This window comes from Dasypus novemcinctus, chromosome 7 (assembly GCF_030445035.2).
Source record: "Dasypus novemcinctus isolate mDasNov1 chromosome 7, mDasNov1.1.hap2, whole genome shotgun sequence".
Lineage (NCBI taxonomy): Eukaryota > Metazoa > Chordata > Mammalia > Cingulata > Dasypodidae > Dasypus > Dasypus novemcinctus.
In genome coordinates this window covers 12777739-12796925 of record NC_080679.1, presented here as the reverse complement: position 1 = coordinate 12796925, position 19187 = coordinate 12777739, and the positions used below count along the sequence as shown (strand labels likewise).

The following is a 19187-nucleotide window of genomic DNA, read 5'->3' as shown; positions in this document are numbered from 1 at the left end:
GTGGGCAGAGCAGGGACAAGTCACTAGGCGGATGACCTCTGGAGAACAGTGGTCAGCAGGTCCTTTCTTCTGGGCCACAACGGTGGACGTAGAGGCACCAGGGCCTTTGGAAGCAACTCTGGTGGTCGCACTGGTGAAGGGAAAAGATGGCAGAACAGGGTGGGTGGAGTTGGTGCTGGAGGGGCCCTGGGGGGCATGATGGTTTGTGTGGCTCAATTCCTACTAGCTTCCTCTTGGGCCAGGCACCCGACATGCTTCTAGGTAGTTCTCAGGGCTGACTCCCTGTGGCCTCAGATTCGGGTTGGGCCCTCGAGGGCCCAACTCTTCCCTGGAACCAGTAAGAGTAGCCCAAGAGACAGTCACAACATAGTATGAATCTATTTATTTGGTAAGTCAGATTAACCAAACAATTTATTACAATTAATTGTGCCAGTTTCACAAATGTACATGTGATAGGGGTATCTCACGTTTTGCCAGACTAGGAGTAGAAATAAGGTCACGTTTCTGCCTAAATAACATATTCAAGCCCCTGCTAGCTTTCATCACGGAAACCTCAGCCTGTTCCTCAAATAAGTCCAGGCTGCTGCTTTCTGGAAGAGCAGGCATTTGGGCCCCACCCATACCCCCACCCACACCCCCAGAAGGCGCTCCATCCTGTGCCCGCTGGGCCCAATCGCTGCCCACAGCCTGGGCTCAGCAACGTGGTTACTGGGCCCAAAGGGGGCCCCTAAGCCGACCTGCCCCTCGCTTGCTTGGCCACGCCTGTTCCACTGACCCTGACGAGTCCACGTGGGTCCCCAAGGTGATGGGGGGAGGGCCCCCTTCTCCATGTGTTGGGATCAGTCTGTCATTTTCCGTGGTCCACACGGCGTGGTGACATCAGCCCCTGGTGCTCGGCCCCTGCCTTGATGCTGACGCTCAGGGACCCAGAGCCCCTGTCACTCGGCTGAGGCAGAGCCACGCTGACCTCATGTTGGAACATCACTGAGGGTGATGGGTGGCCAGGCCCCCGCCTGCCCCTTCCTCTTAGGAAGTCCCTCTGGCCCTAAATACGCTGATGGACACACGTGTGTCAGGAAGGGCGTCACCATCTCCACCAGGCGAGCTCGACTCATTCCCTCCCTCTGACCTTGGAGAGGGAAGGCTCCATGGGCATTGCCTCCGGCAGCCAGAGCTCAGGTGAGCAAGACAAACAGACCTTTGCTCTCTTCGGGCTGAACTGAATCGCCTGGTTCATTCTAATCGTTCTCAAGAAAACTAAGTCCAGTTACCTACTTCTCAATTGGTCCAAGACAGAAAGCTGGTCACATTCAGGAATTTCCCCTCTCTCAGGGTCTTCTCCCACCATGTCTTTCCTCCCATCCCCCAACCTGGACTAGCGCTAAAACTCCTTGCAAGAAATATCCTGATGGCGTTGGTGAAGCCCTTGGCCTGTCTCCATCCTCGTCTAGCTTCCTTCCCCGGTTCTATCCTGCTCCCTCGTGGTTCTTGGGTGCTGCTGACCCTTCTCCATTCTGTCCCCATGGCTTCCATAAAGGGTCCAGTTTCATGGCGATCTGCTCCGCACCAACCTGCCTCCATCCCTCGGCATCCTTCTCGTGGGCAGGGGAAGAGCACCATGGCTAACTCTTGATTCCCTTTCCTAACTCCTCTCTCTCTTTTTTTCTCTTCCTTCCCAGAATTTTCTAGTCTACTAGAAGAACAAGGGAGAGTTGGGCATCAGCCTGGTTCAGATGGTCTCATTCTCTATCTCAACTCTTCTGCCTCATAACTTTTGGATATAGAAATCAAGAATTCACTTGGTTTTCAGGTTCTTCCAAGATCCCTAGACACTGGATGATTTATGTCAGGCTGTCTGGATTTGGGGGCAAGGTCTTTGGGGCACAATGAGCAAAGATGGCATTCAATGAGCTTCAAAAGGGGAAGTGCACCAGGGAATACCCACATATCATCCCACCACATAAGAAGCCTCAGAGCAGATCACCTGCTCATGACCTTTGGGGATGGGGTTTCCTTCCTCTGACAAGGGCATCCTTTCCCTTAGTCCCTTGTGGTCGTGGTATCCTGGATGGCCAGCTGGGTCCAGGAAGGCCGGCGTGCCGTGAAGTCTGTGCGGAATTCTTTGATGACAAAGTAGTAGCAGAAAACATCCAAGCAGCAGTTGATGTTGGAGAAGCACAGGGACAACTGCAAGAAGAAGCTGATGTTCTGCTTAGCTCTGCACTCCGTGATGAAGTCGTTCCTCACCAGGAATTGCAGGAAGAAACCCAGGTGAACTGGTAGAAAGGAGACCACAAAGACAGCCAGGCTGGCTGCAATTGTCCAGATGCAAGCCTTCTGCTGGACCCAATCCTGGGTGTGGGTCCGCCGGCCCAGGAGAATGTAAATGCTCCTGGAGGAGCAGAAACCAACGACCCCCATGGGAAGCACGAATCCAAACACCTCAAAGGGGAGGAACACCCTGGCACTCCAGGTGCCATCAGACATGTTGTGGAAGCAGGTGTACTCTTTCATTTCTTGATGGAAACTGTAGATCGGGATGCTCCCGGCCCACACCAGGACCCAGATGATGAAGCACATCACAAAGATCTTCTTGGGGGACCGCAGGTGGTTGACCAGGATGGGGTACTGGATGGCCAAGAACCGGTCCAGGCTGATGAAGCAGATCGTGAAGATGCTGCCATACATGCTGATGAAGTAGAGGCCCTCCACCAGTGGGCACAGAGAAGGTGAGTAGAGCTTCTTGGTGGACAGGGCCAGCTTGAATGGGAGGGAGAGCACCAGCAGCAGGTCAAAGACTGCCAGGTTGATCATGTAGATGGAGGTGGCGGTGTAGCTGGACCACCGCTTCTTCAGGAAGGTGCTGAAGCCTCGGATGGCCAGCAGGTTGAGAAGGAAGCCCAGGAAGAAGGTGGGGATGTGGACAGCCAGCTGCAGGGTCCACACCAGCTTATCCACATCCTGGAAAGAGCAGTTCTTGCTCACGTTTTTCTGGTTCATCTTCTCTTCTACAACACCAACAACAGATTAGATGAGGTTCTTCTCACTCTCCTGAAATGAGGGATTTAAATGACTTTGTCAGAATAGTGAATACTTACCCTTTGTCACACAGCAATTCATGCACACGGAGAAACAATTAGAAAACACAGGTGGTGAGTAGGCATAGCTCAGTAGTTAGAGCGCTGCTTCCAATGTACAAGGTCCTGGGTTCAATCCCCAGTATCTCCTATACACACACACACACACACACACACACAGAAAGAAAGGGAAAAAATGACAACTGCTTCTAGGTATGCTACCCAGATATAGCCACTGTTACCTTTTTGTGTGTGCTATTCCAGACATTATACACATACACACACATACTTTTCACATAACTGAAAACATGAAAACTAAGGCAGGGCTGATTTCAGGTGCAGCTTGATCCAAGATTCAAATGCTGTTCCCAGGACCCAGCTCCTCTTTAAACATTGCCCCTTCTGCTCTCCCTCACTCCCTGGTGATGTTGGACAGAGTCAACCCACCCCTGACTCAGGAGGTCACATGGCTGAGTCCTAGGCAATCAGAGCCCTAAGGCTGTGAATGAGTGATTGCTCATCTATTGGACCAAGGATGGACATTTGACCCACCCAATGGCAAAGAAAAGCAATAGAACTCTGGCTTGGGTTTCTAGGCAAGGAGTTGGGAAACTCTTTTCTGTGGGATTTGAAGTTGGGAAGATGATGCACCCTCTGGCTACCCTGCAGAGAAAACCAGGCGGAGAGTGGAGAAACATAGAAGGGAGGGTGTGCCCAGAGATAGAGGAGTGGGGTCTGAGGTCTCCACAGGGCAGAGTAGGGCCTTTAGACAGACAGACAGACACTTGGGACAGTAGGAATAAGACTGTAGGTGAGGTCAGCAGGCACCAGGGAGGAGGTGGTCACAAGTCACGGCTTCTGATCAGGCCAAGGTCTCAGCCAGAGGCAAGCCTGGCCAGGTCTTGCTCTGCTTATGGGGCTGGCCCATTGGGGGTGGGGGGGTGTGACATTGTAGGGATCTGTATCAAGGTAGGTGGATCTGGAGCAGGTCAAGACAAGGCATGTTCAACCCAAACGTCCAGAACCAGTGCTGTAGGGAGAATTCAGGCCTCTGCCCAGAAAAGCTGACGATTGGTTAGAGGTAGCTCGTGAGAGCATCTGAATCATCACCATTCTTCTCCAAAACTATTACTAAGTGCCCACCCCTGCCACTCACCCACCTCCACCTACCTCCTCCTTTTTCACCCACACTTCTCCACCCCAAATGAGGATGCTGCTGTGATTGGCCCCATTGGGCCCAGTTCAGTAATGGTCAAGGTCACTGTGCTGGAAAGGTCACATACATTCACACTCAGCCTCTTCCTTGACCACCTTCTCCATGCAGGCAGCGGGTGAGCGAGTTCTGCTACAGCCCGCTCTGCAGCGGTGCCTCTCCCACCTTCCATGATTTCTTGGCTATCCAAGGCTTAATCCTAAGATTAAGACATGGCAGGGAGGAGATTCCAATATTGCCTTGCACTATTTTTCTTTTCTTTTAGCTAATGTTTGGGTTTTTTAAATTACAAAGGTATTCCACACACTCCATAAGATTCTTAAACAGTACAAAAAAAACAAAGGAAAGTGAGCATATATATATATATATGCATAGGATGTATGATGGATGTCTGATGTGTGGTGCCTGCTGCTTCTTTAAAATGTGTTAAATATTATCCCTACTTCTCTGTCCCTTGCTTTTTTTTTTTATCCCCCATCCTTTGTGGCTTTTTGCATGCTGTCTGCTCTCTGTGTCCATTTGCTGTGCATTCTTCTGTGTCTGTATTTATTTATTTTTTCTTTTCCCCTCCCCTCTTGCAGCTTGCTTGCTGTCTGCTCTTGTGTTCATTTCCTGCACACTCTTCTGTGTTTTTGCTTGTCTCCCTTTCTTGTTGCATCACCTTGCTGAGTCGGCTCTTTGCAGGGCTTGAAGCTAGCCTGCCTTCACAAGGAGGCCCCGGGACATGAACCCAGGGCCTCCCATATGGTAGACAGGAGCCCAACTGATTGAGCCACAGCCGCTTCTGTCCCTTGCTTTTTCACTTAACAATGTTTCTTGGAAATTATTCCTCCTCAACATATATGAATCATTGCATTCTTGTACAGATGTACCATAATTCATTTAGTCAACAGCCTACCGATGAACATTGACCTATCTTAGGGTTTCCTGCTAAATAACTATCACTAAGGGAATTCCCATTCTGCTATTGTTTCTCATTACTACAGCTCCTGTGGGGGATTGGGAGAAGAAAGGACTGGGCATTTTGAAGACCCTATCTGGAATGCCATCCACCAGTACTCATGTCCTCTCTAACTCCTAACCAAAAAAGAAATGTAAATATATGCACATATATCATATTAATATGAGCACCATGTGCTAAATGGTTGACATGCGTTATTTGATTTGACTTTCCAAAATAAAGATCCTGTGCCTTCCTATGTGTTAGCTTTTCTCATGGGTTTACATCTTAAGAGATCTGGGAAAACGTACATCCTCACGTTTAAAGCTTTAGATGCCCGTGGACTGCGTGAATGGCGTACCCTGGAGTCATGCGATGCAGGACTTCTGCTGAGGCCAGTCCCGGCCCAGGTGCCCAGGTGCCCGGGTGCAGTTGCCTCCACGCTAGGAGGCTGGAAGGAGCGCAGGCTGGCAGACTACCTCCCCCTGACTAGACATGCCAAGGTAGCCACAAGGTAGACAGGCCTATCTCAAAAAATAGCTAGAATAAACCGAAACCAATGAGATAAATCTCAAAAACGACGAGAAGAGCAGTCAGAAACCCAATCCAGGTCTAAGCAGAAAGTGTTGCAACGCAAAGAGGAAGGATAAATGGGCTTAGAGAAGTTGCCTGTAAGGGCAAGAACTGCGGAAAACCAAGAACCACAGAGATAAGAGCAAATCGAAGCTTACATTGAAAGAGATCCAGCGACTGCAGAAAAGGAACTTGAGGCCTCCACTTGGGCTGACTCACAGTCAGGCAAACTCCACAGATGAACTCAACACCTAGCTGGCGGTTCCATGGGCAGAACTAAAACGGCCCAGAAAAAAATCAGTGATGCTGAAAGGCCAAACCAAACTCAACCCCAGTATGGCTGAAAATGCTCCCACCTGGTCGCAGAGTGAGTGGACACTGAAAAAATAATCACCCACGTTCTAGGAAACTCTATTGTTTTAAAACCTTTTTTTTGAAAACAAGAACTCCAGTGGGATAAGAAAAAAGGTGTAAACGCACTTGAGACTGCAACAAGAATTGACAAGGATCATCTTTCTGGACGATGAGCAGCTGATGAGAAGCAGTCGGCGTGCAGGGGCCGACGGCACCCTCACCGCACTTGACCGATGTCCGGGGAACCACCGGCAGCGGTGGGTCCGACTGCAAGGTGGGCGCGTGGGAGGCCACGCCAGGCCAAGTCCACTGAGAAGCAGGTGCGAAGGCGGCCTCTGGCTTTCAAGAGATGCGCTCGGGGAGATGCCCGTGAAGGATGGGTGGGGGCGAGCAGGAGGAGGCAGGGAAGGCCTCGGGGAGGGGGACCTGGGAGGAGGGCTTCAGAGGGCAGCGCAGCCCTGAGCAAGCCTCAGCTGGGCCTCCGAGGAGCTCCTGGGAAAGGCTGCCCTGTGTTCCTGCAGGAGCGCCAGGGTGAGCAGGAATTGCCTGGGATCAGTGCCCCTACCAAGCCCACTCATGAGCCAGGAGTGGCTGGAGGAGCAGGTGGCCTCAGCCTGCAGGTCCCTGTGGACGGGGAGGGGCAGGGCCAGGGCCGACAACAGCAGGCTCTTTTGACGGGCGGCCTGCATGGCCACCAAGAGGCCTCTGCTCAGTGTCCCAGGCAGCAGGGGAGGCATTCCAATCACCGTTCCCAATCCCCCGGTTGCAGGAGCCTCAGACCACGGTAGACACAGAACTGGGGGTTGAAAGGTCATGAGTCGAGTAAATAAGGTCTGTGAGTAGGGCTGAAGGGCCCAGAGGTGACTTGTTCATCACCAGCAGCAGGTGTGTGCGCGTGGGAATTGACAATAGAGACAATGAAAACAATAGAGAAAGTGAAAAATAGAATCAGAGGAGATGTCTTGTTCATGCAGAAGTTATGGAAAGAGAGCCACACTCCCAGATGTACCACTTCCAGTCTTTTATGTCCCTCATATAGAGCTTGACAAACATCCTGAGTGAGCATACCAACTTCCAGTGAGACTCCTCTGAAAAAAATAATTAATACCCAAAGAGGTTTCAGGGAGAAAATGTGGACACAGGGATTCTGTACCTAACTAGGCTGTTGATGGGATGTGAAGACATGGAAAGTCACTCTCAGGTACATGTGATCTCCTGGGGGAAAAAAAAGCCTCAGAGTTTTTGGCCTCTAAGAGACAATAACAGTGAACAATGCAAGAACAAAGAGATCAAGGTGGAAAACCTTGGAACTGAGCATTGAAAGCAGGAAACTGGGAAGAGACAGACTTAAAAGAAACGTAAATATTAAGGAATATCATTATATATTTAAAATTAAAAGAAAAAAAGAAAGTGAAAGAGATCATCCATGTCCTTAAAAGAAGACAGGAGGAACAGATGTGGCTCGAGGGGCTGGGTGCCCACCTCCTACAGGGGAGGACCAGGGTTCAGTTCCTGGGGCCTCCTAAAGAAGACTTACAAACAATGAGCAAATAACCACCAGACAACGAGCAAAAAAAAAAAAACAACACACAAAAATAAAATGAGCAGGGAGCTAATGTGGCTCAAGTAGTTCAGAGCCCACTTCCCACATGTGAGGTCCTAGGGTGTGCTTTCTGGTGCCTCCTGAAGAAAAAACAGACAACTAGAACACAACAAGGAAACAATGAGCAAACAACAAGCACAAACAACGAGCAACAATAATGAGCAAACAGACAATGGAGCCATGGGAGGGGCGAAATACATTTTTTAAAGAAACTCAAAGAAAAAAAAGACAGGAGCAAAGCAGGTATAGCTCAGTGGTTGAGCACCTGCTTTGCACAGGTGAGGTCCAGGGTTCAATCACTGGTACCAATTAGGATTAAAAAAAAAAAAAAGACAGGCGCTAATACGTCAGGTAAATTAGAGAAAGAAGACTGTTCTAGGGAGGGCTGGGATAGAGTAACAGCATATGGAGAGAAGCAAATGCTTGGGGAATTAGAAGTTATTGTTCTGTTGGTTTTGTTTTTTTTTTTTTTGCTTGTTTTGGTAGTTAGAGAAATATAAGTGTAAGAATTTTTTAAAACCTTAAAGTAACCACGGACTATTAAAAACAGGATGTCTATCTTCAAAATTACTGAAGAAGATAAAAACAAACAAGCAAAAAGTCAGACTATATAGCAAAGGAATAAAAAAAAACTAAGCATTAAAATGAAAACAATAAAGATGAAAAATTCAAACTTCCCTTTACTAACAAGCAAAGATTCTTAGTGCAGTTAAGAAATAAAATACCATGGTTTGCTGTTTCTAAAGCAGGGGTTCTGGACAAGAGGTCCCTGAGCTTGAATTAAAATTTTTCAAAAAGTCTTGTGGGAACGTGTTGGCGTAGGTGTGATACAGTTATGAAATAATACACAATATATAGTATGAACTTAGCAAGAGCCCGTGGCTTTCACCTGACTGGCAAAGGGGTCTGTGGAACAAAAAAGGTTAAGAACGCCATTTCAAAGGGAACACTTCGGTGGCACAGAAATGTTAACAATAAAAGTCACGTAAAAAAAAAAAAGTCACATGATGATGTAGCAGACAAATATAAATAAAAAGAAAGCCAGAAAGGCAATATTCATATTATAGAAGCTGAGAATAAAGCCACTCATCAGGATCAAGCAGGTCATCTTATATTAATAAAAGAAAAACTCAATTGTGAAGGCGAATGCAGTAATCTTTTATGCACTGAATGATATAATGTAAAAATACGTAAAATAAAATGGTTAAAATTCAAACAGACATTGGCAAAGACAAATTGTAGTTGCAGATTTTAACATCCTAAAGATTAAGATAGATCAAGTAGGTAAAATGTAAACTAGAACCCAGAATTATATAAATAATATACTTAATAGAACTTAAATTAAAAGCATTTGGATTTGGTTTTAAACAGGTAAATTACACATCTTTTTTCTCACCTAGCTAATAACAGTTGCCAAAATGAATTATCTACCAAGCAAGAGCAAAACCTTCCATAAAATAAAAAAGCAGAACTTATACTAGTTGTATTCTCTAACCATGATACACGAAAACTAGAAAATAAAAAATACAATTGACTATTTAAAAATAAAGTGAGCACTACGAAACAAAATGCATGGGATGTAATCAAGAAAGATAAGGACTTTTTAGAACAGCTGTCAAAAGAAAAACCACAGAACACATTACAGAATTCAGCCAAAAGTATTCTGAGAGATAACTACTAGCCCTAACTACTTTAATTTAATACAAAAGGAAACTAAATAAATGAACTAAGCACTCTACTTGAGCATTTAGGACTAAAGAACAAAAAAGACTTAGGAAAATCAGGAAATAGAAAGTATGAAGGTAAATGCAGAAATCAATGAATTAGAAAAGAGGAAAATACCAGAACTTGTAAATTCGATAACTGGTTCTTCGGGGGAGATAAACAGTAATTGAAACAAGAAGCATACCTCTGAAAACTGTAAAAAAAAAAAAAAAAAGACTCAGATGAGCATAATTAGAAAGAGGTAAGAAGACACTAAGGTTAGATGGAGAGGAGAGTGAATATATGAAAAAACTGCCTTATCACTTGTGTGCTAATTCATCTAAACACCTTGACAGAGTTGATGCTTTTCAGGCGAAGCATAATTTACTACGATTGATACAAGAGTTGATACAAGAAGTATAAGTGTGGATTAGCTCAGTTACCATGGAAGAAACTGAGGATATTATCAAAGAATTACCCTTAAAACAGGCTCGAGCTTATTTCAAACTTTGAAGGAAGAGATAATTCCCACACTCTATAAACTATTTGAAAACATAATATTAATTAATCTCTATTATAATGTTAATTTATACTAAAAACTCGGCCAATGTAGCACGTAAGAGGAAACTTTGGGCTCACGTACACTCATGAATATAGATGCAAACATCCTATCTAAACATCACCAGGTAGAATTCAGTATATTACAATTACAATTCATTATAACCAAACAAGATTTACCACAGGAATGCAAGAGTGTTTCAATGTTGGGAAATCTATTTAGATTGTACATCACTTTATTAAAGCAAAAAGGAAAAGCTGTCTGCTTGTATTAATGGATAGTTTTTCATAAATTTATTTACGTGAAGGAATAGAAAGGTACTTCCTAAAAGTGGTAGAGTAAGCTGCTCACATCTGTGGCTGATGCTGCATTTTGTGGTAAAACAATAAAGGCATTTTTGTTGAAATTAGACATCTGCTGACACCCAAAAGTTCCACACAATGCAATAAGATATTTAACAGAAATAGGGAGAAAAAAGGAGACATTCTCCCAAATCAATAATACAAAGGGAAGATTCAATTAATAAATGATGGCAAGACTATCAGTCAATAAATTAGGGGTAAAATTCAACTTAGATCCTCATTTCACACCGAAGAGCGAAAAAGAAATTCTAAATTCATTAAGAAATCACATTTTTAAAAATCACACTATAGAAAAACTAGGTGAAAATTTAATAGGCAACCCATGAAATCCACTGGAAGGAAAAGCTGTTTGTCAGTTTAGATTGATTAAAAAGCAAGACAAACAGAAAATAAACAGGACAGGTTTAACTGCACAAAAATGGAAAAGAATTTTAACATGAAATGATATACTGTAGCAAACAAAATGCAACCAGTATAATAGACAAATGGTTTTCTCTTCTCTGAGGGGTTTTAAAAAATGTATAACACGGGGTGCCACAACAAAAAACAAACGGACTAAGGACACTAACAGTTCCCAGAAGAAGAATTACAAAGAGATAAAATTTTGCTTATTGAAATAATCAAAGAAGCTGACAAATGTTCAGCTTGACAATCATCTGACCTGCTGGTAAACGTACAAATTAATGCACAACCTTTGGGATTTGAGAATTTACATGACAAACCAAAAAATTCTTAGTCTTTCATGTAGTGATTCAGAGAATTTACCTTAAATAAATTATTCAAAGAAGGAAAAATTGTTTATAGAAATACGCTCATTTTGGCATTTTTTAAAGAAAAAAAGACACACAGAGACATTTAAATGAGGTTATTTTCTACTCAATGGAAAATTTTTCTTTCATTAAAGATAATGTTTACGCTGACTATGTAAAGAAAAAAAGAAACCACAAACTCTTGAATTATATGTACAGAACGATTTCAAGTATGATTAAAAAAGCCCACGCATAGGGGAAAGAAAAACCTAGAAAAAAATTCCATATGTCAAACAATAGTTGCATTCTAGCAGTTAGAAGATGGGCGGTGTTTTTAAAATCTTTTATATTTATCTCTTTTTTTTTTGGTGTAATTATATAATTAATTAATGACAAGGCAAAGACAACTTAAAATTTTAAAATTATTTTTAATGCTGAGGAAAAAAAGAGAAAAATAAGAATAGCTTTTGACTTTCTCTTAACGTATTAGATGAGAAAAGTCCGGGTGTGTTTGGGGCACGGCGGGGTGGAGGGTTGACACAAAATGAAAAGAAATGCATTGAACTAAGGCATGCTCAGCCAATGAGGCGTCAATCTTGGGGGATCAAAGACGGGCAATTGACAGATGTAGCATCTGAAGGAGCGGGGATAAAGCACCAAGTGACAGAGGGATTTGGAAAGGACAGGTAACAAAGCAGCCCGCCTAAGAGATGAGAGAGCAGCTACGAGGACCCAAACACAAGGAGCAAAGCAAACACAAGTAGTAAATAACAACGTAGGAGAGGCTCAAAACGCCAGCTGACTGAGGGAGAGTGGGTGGAAGTCAGGAAAGAGATTTAAAACATAATGCCCCCCAAATGTGGTGCGCTGTGAATAGAAGCAACTGTAGAGGTTCAAACTGTGATATTTTCTAAATTAGATATTTAGGTCCAATTATCTTGTCTATTTCAAAGGAACCAAAGGCAGGGAAAATTCACGAGAGAAACTGAAAACGAAAAAACTGCAGGATCTCAATATAGAAAGCATGGGGCAACCCCATGGAGGGGTTCACAGAAATGTAACAATTATAATACGAATACCCCCTATAAAAAGGAGCATCCGTTTAAAAAAATTCGATCATCTTTTGCTGACGAGAAACAGAAAGCAAGAAGGTACAGACAGCATAAAAATAGGACAATCTATGTTTTTCTCAAGCACAGAGAACATCCGAAAATGGAATCAGCAAAGGAGTTTTTGTGTGTTTTTTCATTTGTGTGTGTGTTTAATAAAAAGAACTGAGAGCATAACATAGAGACTCCATAATGCTAAAGGTACAATAAATAATTGAACCATAAAACACGCAATTTTATGTTCCAAAGAGCACTGCAAAGAATGGGAACCTGCCGCAAGTGCAAAAAAAAGAAAATATAATTGTAGTTGGAGGACTTAATGCTTCCCTCTTATAATACCATTAATCACATAGACAAAGAAATTAGAGATCTCAACAGCGCATTAATAAAGTAGAACCAGCAGACAAGTGAGGACAGCTAGGTTGTAAACCAAGGGCACAAATAAGCGTCTTTTCACAAAACATATCCCATCCTGGGCCCTGGCATGTCCTGTGAAAAGCCGGTCCACGCTCCTTGTTCTCAGACCACAAAGAGACAACTTTTTATCAATCTTAACCCCTTACTGCAGCATCATGATATTAATAATATATAATAGACATGTCGGTCAGGGCTAAAATCAAAAGTGTGTGGTAGAAATATCAGAAATGTTTACACACAAAGCAGGGACGCAGTCACAGCTTAAACAAAAATGGGAATTCCTCACTGTCCTCATGAGAAAGAAAATGAGACATGATGCCACATTAGAAAGTCTACAAGAGGAACGTGCTCGTGCACTGCCCGATTTCTAGGGCCTGATTTCCGGTGGGTACCCCCGTGGAAGGGGCCGTGTGGAGGAATTGAGGCGTCACGACACAGAAGAATGGGCAGAAAAGAATAGAACTGCACATAAGCCAGAAGGCATGGAATAGGTATCTCCCCATGCTGAAGATATGTTCTACTTTATGACTTCAAGGGGCAGTAGCAGAAATGGGCTACAGGTGGCCCCTCACAAAGCCAATCTTACAACTTTACAACCAGAGTGTCCACAGCAGAGCAACCTGGTGATGTAGTGAGTTCTCCATCACCAGAGGTATTCAAGCAAAGGCAGGAGCCCCATTCATCCAGAATGTTGTCAAGGGAATTCAGACACATGGCAGTGTCTTACTGGAGGGCTATACACACACACACACACACACATATAAAACCCTGAAATGGAATTTTCTTTCAATGTATTAATGTTTTCTAATATTTAAGGAAGCTGGGGGAAAAATACCCCAGGCATAAAAAGGGACTAGGCCGGGAATTGAGAGCCTCAGTTTACCCCCGGGCTTTGTCTGATGTGGACCTCCACCCTGTCATCTGCAAAGGCTGGAGCCCTGGCCTCACCATGCCACCTCTCTGCCCGCCACCTGCCTCGTTCTGGGTTGTGATTCCTGCAGCTGTCTGTGCCCCACTGGTACCCCGAGTCTGCCCACTCGGGACAGCCCTGCGGCTGCGTCTGCACAGCCGAGACCTCCAAACCTGGTTACATGCCTCAACGTCAAAGCCAGCCTCCTTCCTCAGCAGAATGGGTTTTCCAGAGAGCACGACCAACAGGAGAACACAGCCTTCAGGCCACGCGCGGGCCTCCCCCCGCCCTGCCAAAGCCCCATCCACGCAGGACTGGAGTGGAGCCACCTCGGAGACTGCAGGGCCAGCCCTGGCTGGGCAGAGGGGGCGACAGCCTGCAGGAGGCCCGGGAACGCTCCCCAGGACCAGGTCAGCCCACCCGGGTTCTTCTCCTGAAATCTCAGTTTCCTTTGGGTGGTGCTGCGGGTGCCACACTCAGAAACAAATATTCATTCAGCTGCAGTTTCCGCCACCCACACCATAGCGTGAATACAGTCATTGGTCTACGCCTGCCCTGGCACGCGATGCCAGGGGCACAGAGCAACTGGACAGAACCTCCTGGCTCCAGAATTTGGCTGGAGCTGAACCCTGAGCTAGGTGGGTTGGAGTGGGGCTGGGGGAGTGGAGCCGGGGCCACTTCAGGGCCGGCAGATGTGGCCCACGCTGTGCTAAGGTGCTGACTCATCACCGTCCTGGGAGGGTGTTATCATTACGCCCATTTTGCAGATAAGGACCAGGAGGCTCTGAGACGCTAAAGCGTCTGCCCAAGGTCAAGCAGACGGTGAGGGGCTCGGCTGGCACTCACCTCCTGACTCTCCTTCATCACCCCCCCCGCCCCCCCCCACCAGCCACCTGCCAGCATCAGCCTCCAGAGCACCTGGTGCACCCAGGAGCTTCCAGGCAGCCCCCTTCCTTGCTCTTTGCCCATCTGGCTCCACCTGAACCCCACCCTGGGTCCTTCGAGGTCCCCTTCCTTGGTGCTACCTTCCCTGCCTGGTCCATCTGCATCGCCCGGGGCGATGGGCCCCACGGGAGTCACTAACAGTCCCCTGTGTAGGGACGACTGTCCCTGCGGTCCTGTGAGCAGCCCCAGGGCGAGGGCCAGGTCCCCTTGCCTCTACGTCACCATGCCTCCCATGAAATTGGCCCTCAGGAAGGTCCTAGTGAATGAAAAAGGGAATGAATGAATGAACAAACGCATGAATAAACGAATGAATAAATGAATGAACGATCCAAAGATCTGGTTGACTGCTTCAGAGTGGCCCAAGGGGCTGGGCCAACAGGCAGATCCCATGGAGCACGGAAGCTGCCCTGGAGCTCCGGGCAGCACCACCCACACCTCTGCCCCCTTCCCTATCCCCTTGGGTGGCACAAAGCCCCACCCAGGCCGCGCCAGGCTAGCAGGTAGCTCTCCACCCCTCCCTCTCAGGGAAGATTCTAGAATTCCCAGGGTTCTAAATGCTGCTGCGGCTTCCCTCCCAGACGCTCCGAGACACACGCGGGACACAAGAACCAGCGGGCTGTGATACCCAGCGGCAGGCGACAAGGGCTGGTGCGCGCCCCGCGACCGCGCACCGAGCACCGCCTGCCGCTCATTACCGACCCTGTCTCCCGGGGAGGTAAACCGAGGCCAGGGGATCTACTCCGCGGGCGAGTGGCCCGGCCTCGCCGCCCGCCTCGGCGCCTGCCTCGGGATCCGTGTGAGGATCTCCAAGGGGGCGTAATCTCGGGCGCTGGGTGATTTCCCCGGAGGTCGGCGGGGAGCCGGCAGGCGCCGTGGGGCTGGCAGCGTGGCACGCAAGCTGAGGACTCCCGCCGCCCACGGCGAGGCTTCCCCTCCCTGGCCCGTGCTGCAGCCCTGACTCAGATCGGGAGGAAGCTGGAGGTTCGTCGAGAAATGTCACCGCCGAGCAGGCCTGAGCCCACCCGGCGCCGCGGCGCCGCTGTCAGCCAGGCGGCGCCGCCGCGGCCACCGCCCCCGGCACGGCAGGGGTGGGCACGGGTGTGCCCAGGGAGGCCAGGCCACGAGAGCGCCGTGACCTCGGCGACGCCGCCTGCCGCGCACGGGGGCCGGGCCGGGCGGCAGCCGGGAGCCTCGGCGCCCCTCGGGGACCGGGGACCGTTACCTGCTGGCGGTGCGGCGCGGCGCAGCGAGCTGTGAGCTGTCGTGCGCTCCCGCCGCCTGGTGCCCGGCCTGCTCTGGGGAGAGTCACTTCCCCTCTGTGGGGCTCGGCTTCCTCGTCTGTGAAATGAGGGGGTGGGACCAGCCGCTCTTCAAGTGGCTCGGGCACCCGCCAGTGTCGCCCGAGGGGCTCTTCCTCTGGGGCCTGGTGGGTCCAGGTGCCGGGAAACCACTGGAAAGAAGGCGCCCGTCGTTCTTCCTCTGGAAAGGCCATCCCAGCTTCGGCAGCTGCTGACCTCCGGGCTCAGAAGCACTGCCCACAGAAAGAAGGGGCGCTGGACCCTCCCCTGGCCAGGCCTGGGGTGCCTGGGGGGACCTCGGGGCTCCGTTGGGGCGTTGCCGGGGGCAGTGGACAGGAGCCAGGCGGGCCCCATCTCAGTGCGGCCTGGTGTCCTGCCACCCTGGCGCCTCCAGCCCAGGCGATGCCACCCGGCCCTGAGGGCCGAGGTTTCCCCCGGGGGCGGCCCACGTCAGGCCCGGGAGAGCTGAGACTCATTCGTGGCCCCTCAGAGAGTCCCACAGATCAGAAAAGCCCGGGCCGAGATCCAGCCTGGCAGGCGCCGCACCCAGGGGCGTCAGCGAGGCCCCAGGGGGAAGGCGAGGCCTGGGCTATTTTTAACAGCCGAGGGTGCTGTGACTTTCAGGTATCTGCAGGAAGAGAAACTCCCCGAGGTGGGTCAGGATGATTCACTCCGGCACCCAGGATGCCCTGTGTCAATAACAAGCCTTCTGTGCCACCGTGGGGGAGCCACCTGCCCTCCCCCACTGGCCTCCCCCCCATCCTGTGGGGCGACAGGGTTGACGGGACCGCGGCTGCCTTCGAGGCTCTCACCACCTGTCTTTGGCCCCGTGATCAGATGGGTGCTTGTGAGGGTGGTGGATGCCTCGGGGTGCCAGGCTGGCCGAACCGAAGTCGCCGGGCGGGGGTGGGCGGCTGGGCCAGGCACCTCGGGGGGCAGGAGGGAGCCGTGGCCAGAGGCCGGGTGACCACCCTGCTGCCCGTGGCCCGCGTGTGGGCACCGGGAGGGCACAGCGGAGGCCTCCTCGGGGGGAGCCGCCCCCACCTCTCATTCTGGCTCCCTTCTTTGAGGGGATAGTTCTGTTTCCTTTTTGTTTTTTTACTGTCGCTTTTTATTTAAGTTCTTGAATCCACACGCACACGGTTCAAATGGGTTTGTAAAGGCATGCAGCAAAATGCCTGTGCCCCGCCAGGGACCCACGGTTCCCTCTGGAAAGTGCCAGAGTTTCTGTATGAACAAAGATATATATATTTATATATGTATGCATTCTTATTCCCTCTTTTCACACGGAAGAGAACTATCTGGGCGTTCTGCTCAGCAGACGCTGTTTTCAAGACACAAGCCCCCGCCGCCGCCCTGCTCGAAGGCTTTGCTCTCTGCTGTGGTTTGCCCCTGGCTCTCCGCGGGGAGGGAGGCGAAGCCCCTGTGGGGGGAGCGCGGGGTCTGGACAGACTCAAAGGGTCGAGCTGGTTAGGGGTAGCCAGGCCCCACCCCCGGCTCAGGCCTCTCCACCACCCCCATTTCTTACCCTCCAACACTGCCCCCCCCCATCAGCCACCGTTCCACAGAGAGTCATAAATAGGAAGAACTTTCTTTCTCAGGTTTCCCTTAAACCTCCCTATAATAGCCACCCCGGTCCTGTCCCACCCTCACTATCAAGGACAAATCCAAGGCTTTGGGAGCCTGGGTGGGGAACCCAGAGTGCCAGTCACTGGGGCAAGCAGGTCGGACTTCACGAAGAGGGGCGGCACGGGAGCTCCAGCCACCAGCACAGCTGGGGACTCACCACATCCTCTTCTGAAGCTGGGTCCCACCTCCCTCCTTTAGCAAGCAAAGTCCACCCCCCCACCCCCGCCCTCCCGGAGCCTGAAAACCTGCCCTGGAGGGTCAGGGAGGGGGCCAAGCCCCAGGCAAGCCAAACCTCAAGGAAAAGAGGGAGGCAGGAAGATGCGGCAGGAGCAGAGAGCAACCCGAGGGCAGGCGCGAGGGGAGAGGAACGTGGTGTCAGGGGGGCCTGGAGGGCTCTTTGTGCAGCCAAAGGCCAGTGTGGAGGGATGGCCAGAGCTGAGGCTGCAGGCGGGGCAGACCTGGAAGAGGGGACAAGGGGTCCCAATGAACACAATGACCAAACAGGAATGTCAATACAAGACGCTGTCCCCTGAAAGAAACCTGACAGCTGTGCAGTGCGTTTCTTCAAACACTCACCCAAATCAGGGTCAGCTAAGGTGGGAAGGGGCGGCGGAGGGACTGGACACAGGACAGACGCCCGGGGTCAGCGTGGGGTGAGGGCAGAGACGAGCTTCCTGGCAGCCATGGCAGGAAGGAGTCGGGACAGGAGGGGGTTGTCCAGGTCTGCGAGAAGGGCTGGCGGAGGCAGTAGAGGCAGCAGATGCCAACGAAAGCATCGGGCAGGCCCACCCGGGTTCGAGTCACCTGCCCCACTCAGCCACTCTGTAAACTTGGCCTTGGTACCTCACTTCCCTGAGCCCCCTTCCTCATCTGTAAATGGAGAGGTCATCCATTCAGTCATTCCATCAAAAGTCTGCTGATGCATTACATCTGCTCCAACATAGTTTCAAGGAACTGGGGGGTGGCCGGATAACCTGAAAGCACGAATAGGTGCCTGATGCTCTAAGCCTGAGGTGCACACCCATGACATTTATGCCTGCCTTTGTCTCCCCCTAAAGGGTCCATTTGAAGAAAAAGTAGCAACATTGAGAATGGGACATTCTTTACAGAAGGGAGCAGTCCCAAAGCTAAGGGGAAGCCCGGCGGAGAGGAAGGGAAGGCAGCCAGGGGGAGATGGGCCCAGGACCCTTATCAGGGCAAACGGCCACTCCCCCCTCCTCTCTCCAAACTTCCAGTTTCTGCCACCACTGCTGTTCCCAGGCCCAGCCAATGCCCTGTGCTTGGAGGATTCCGCTGAACGTCATCTGGGAGCACAAAGGCAGCCCTTTCCTGGGGCCTCAGGAGCCCCTGAGCCCTGCTCTGCCCCTCGTGACCCTCCGCAGAGGCTAAAATGCCACCCTGCTGGAACGTGGGCGCATGGGCTGCCGACACCCTGGATGGTCAACGTTGCCTAATGTCCAGGCAGGATGGTGTAAGCCTGCGAGGGCGCAGGATGTTCTAGAATCCACCCCCCTCCTGCCGTGCACAGCGCCTCTGGCTCTCACTGGGAATGTAAGAGTTGACTTAAGGCAGAAAGTTCTGGATGCTCAGACATCTGCCTGTGGACTTGCCTTCATTGTCCCTTCAGGAACTGCTCTTCCCTGCATCCTCCTGCCTTCCCGTTTTGGCCCTGGAGACCCCTTGAGCATGCAGAGATGGGGCGAAGGCCTTGCCTTGGCACAGAAAGGGCTGGGCATCCAGAGGGG

General features: G+C 49.8%; 1 protein-coding gene across 1 annotated transcript; it reads right to left on the bottom strand.

Annotated features, from left to right (window-relative positions):
- Positions 1-376: 376 nt before the first annotated feature.
- On the bottom strand, positions 377-16392 carry GPR55 (G protein-coupled receptor 55). Its single transcript, XM_004482483.3, has 2 exons — positions 15738-16392; positions 377-3051 (listed from the first exon to the last, which is right to left on the bottom strand). Exon 2 carries the CDS (start codon positions 2998-3000, stop codon positions 2041-2043), a length of 960 nt encoding a protein of 319 aa, XP_004482540.2. The 5' UTR covers positions 3001-3051; positions 15738-16392; the 3' UTR covers positions 377-2040.
- Positions 16393-19187: the final 2795 nt, after the last annotated feature.

Coding starts and splice junctions, on each gene's coding strand:
- GPR55 (XM_004482483.3), bottom strand. CDS start 3,000: ATGAACCAGAAAAACGTGAGCAAGAACTGCTCTTTCCAGGATGTGGAT.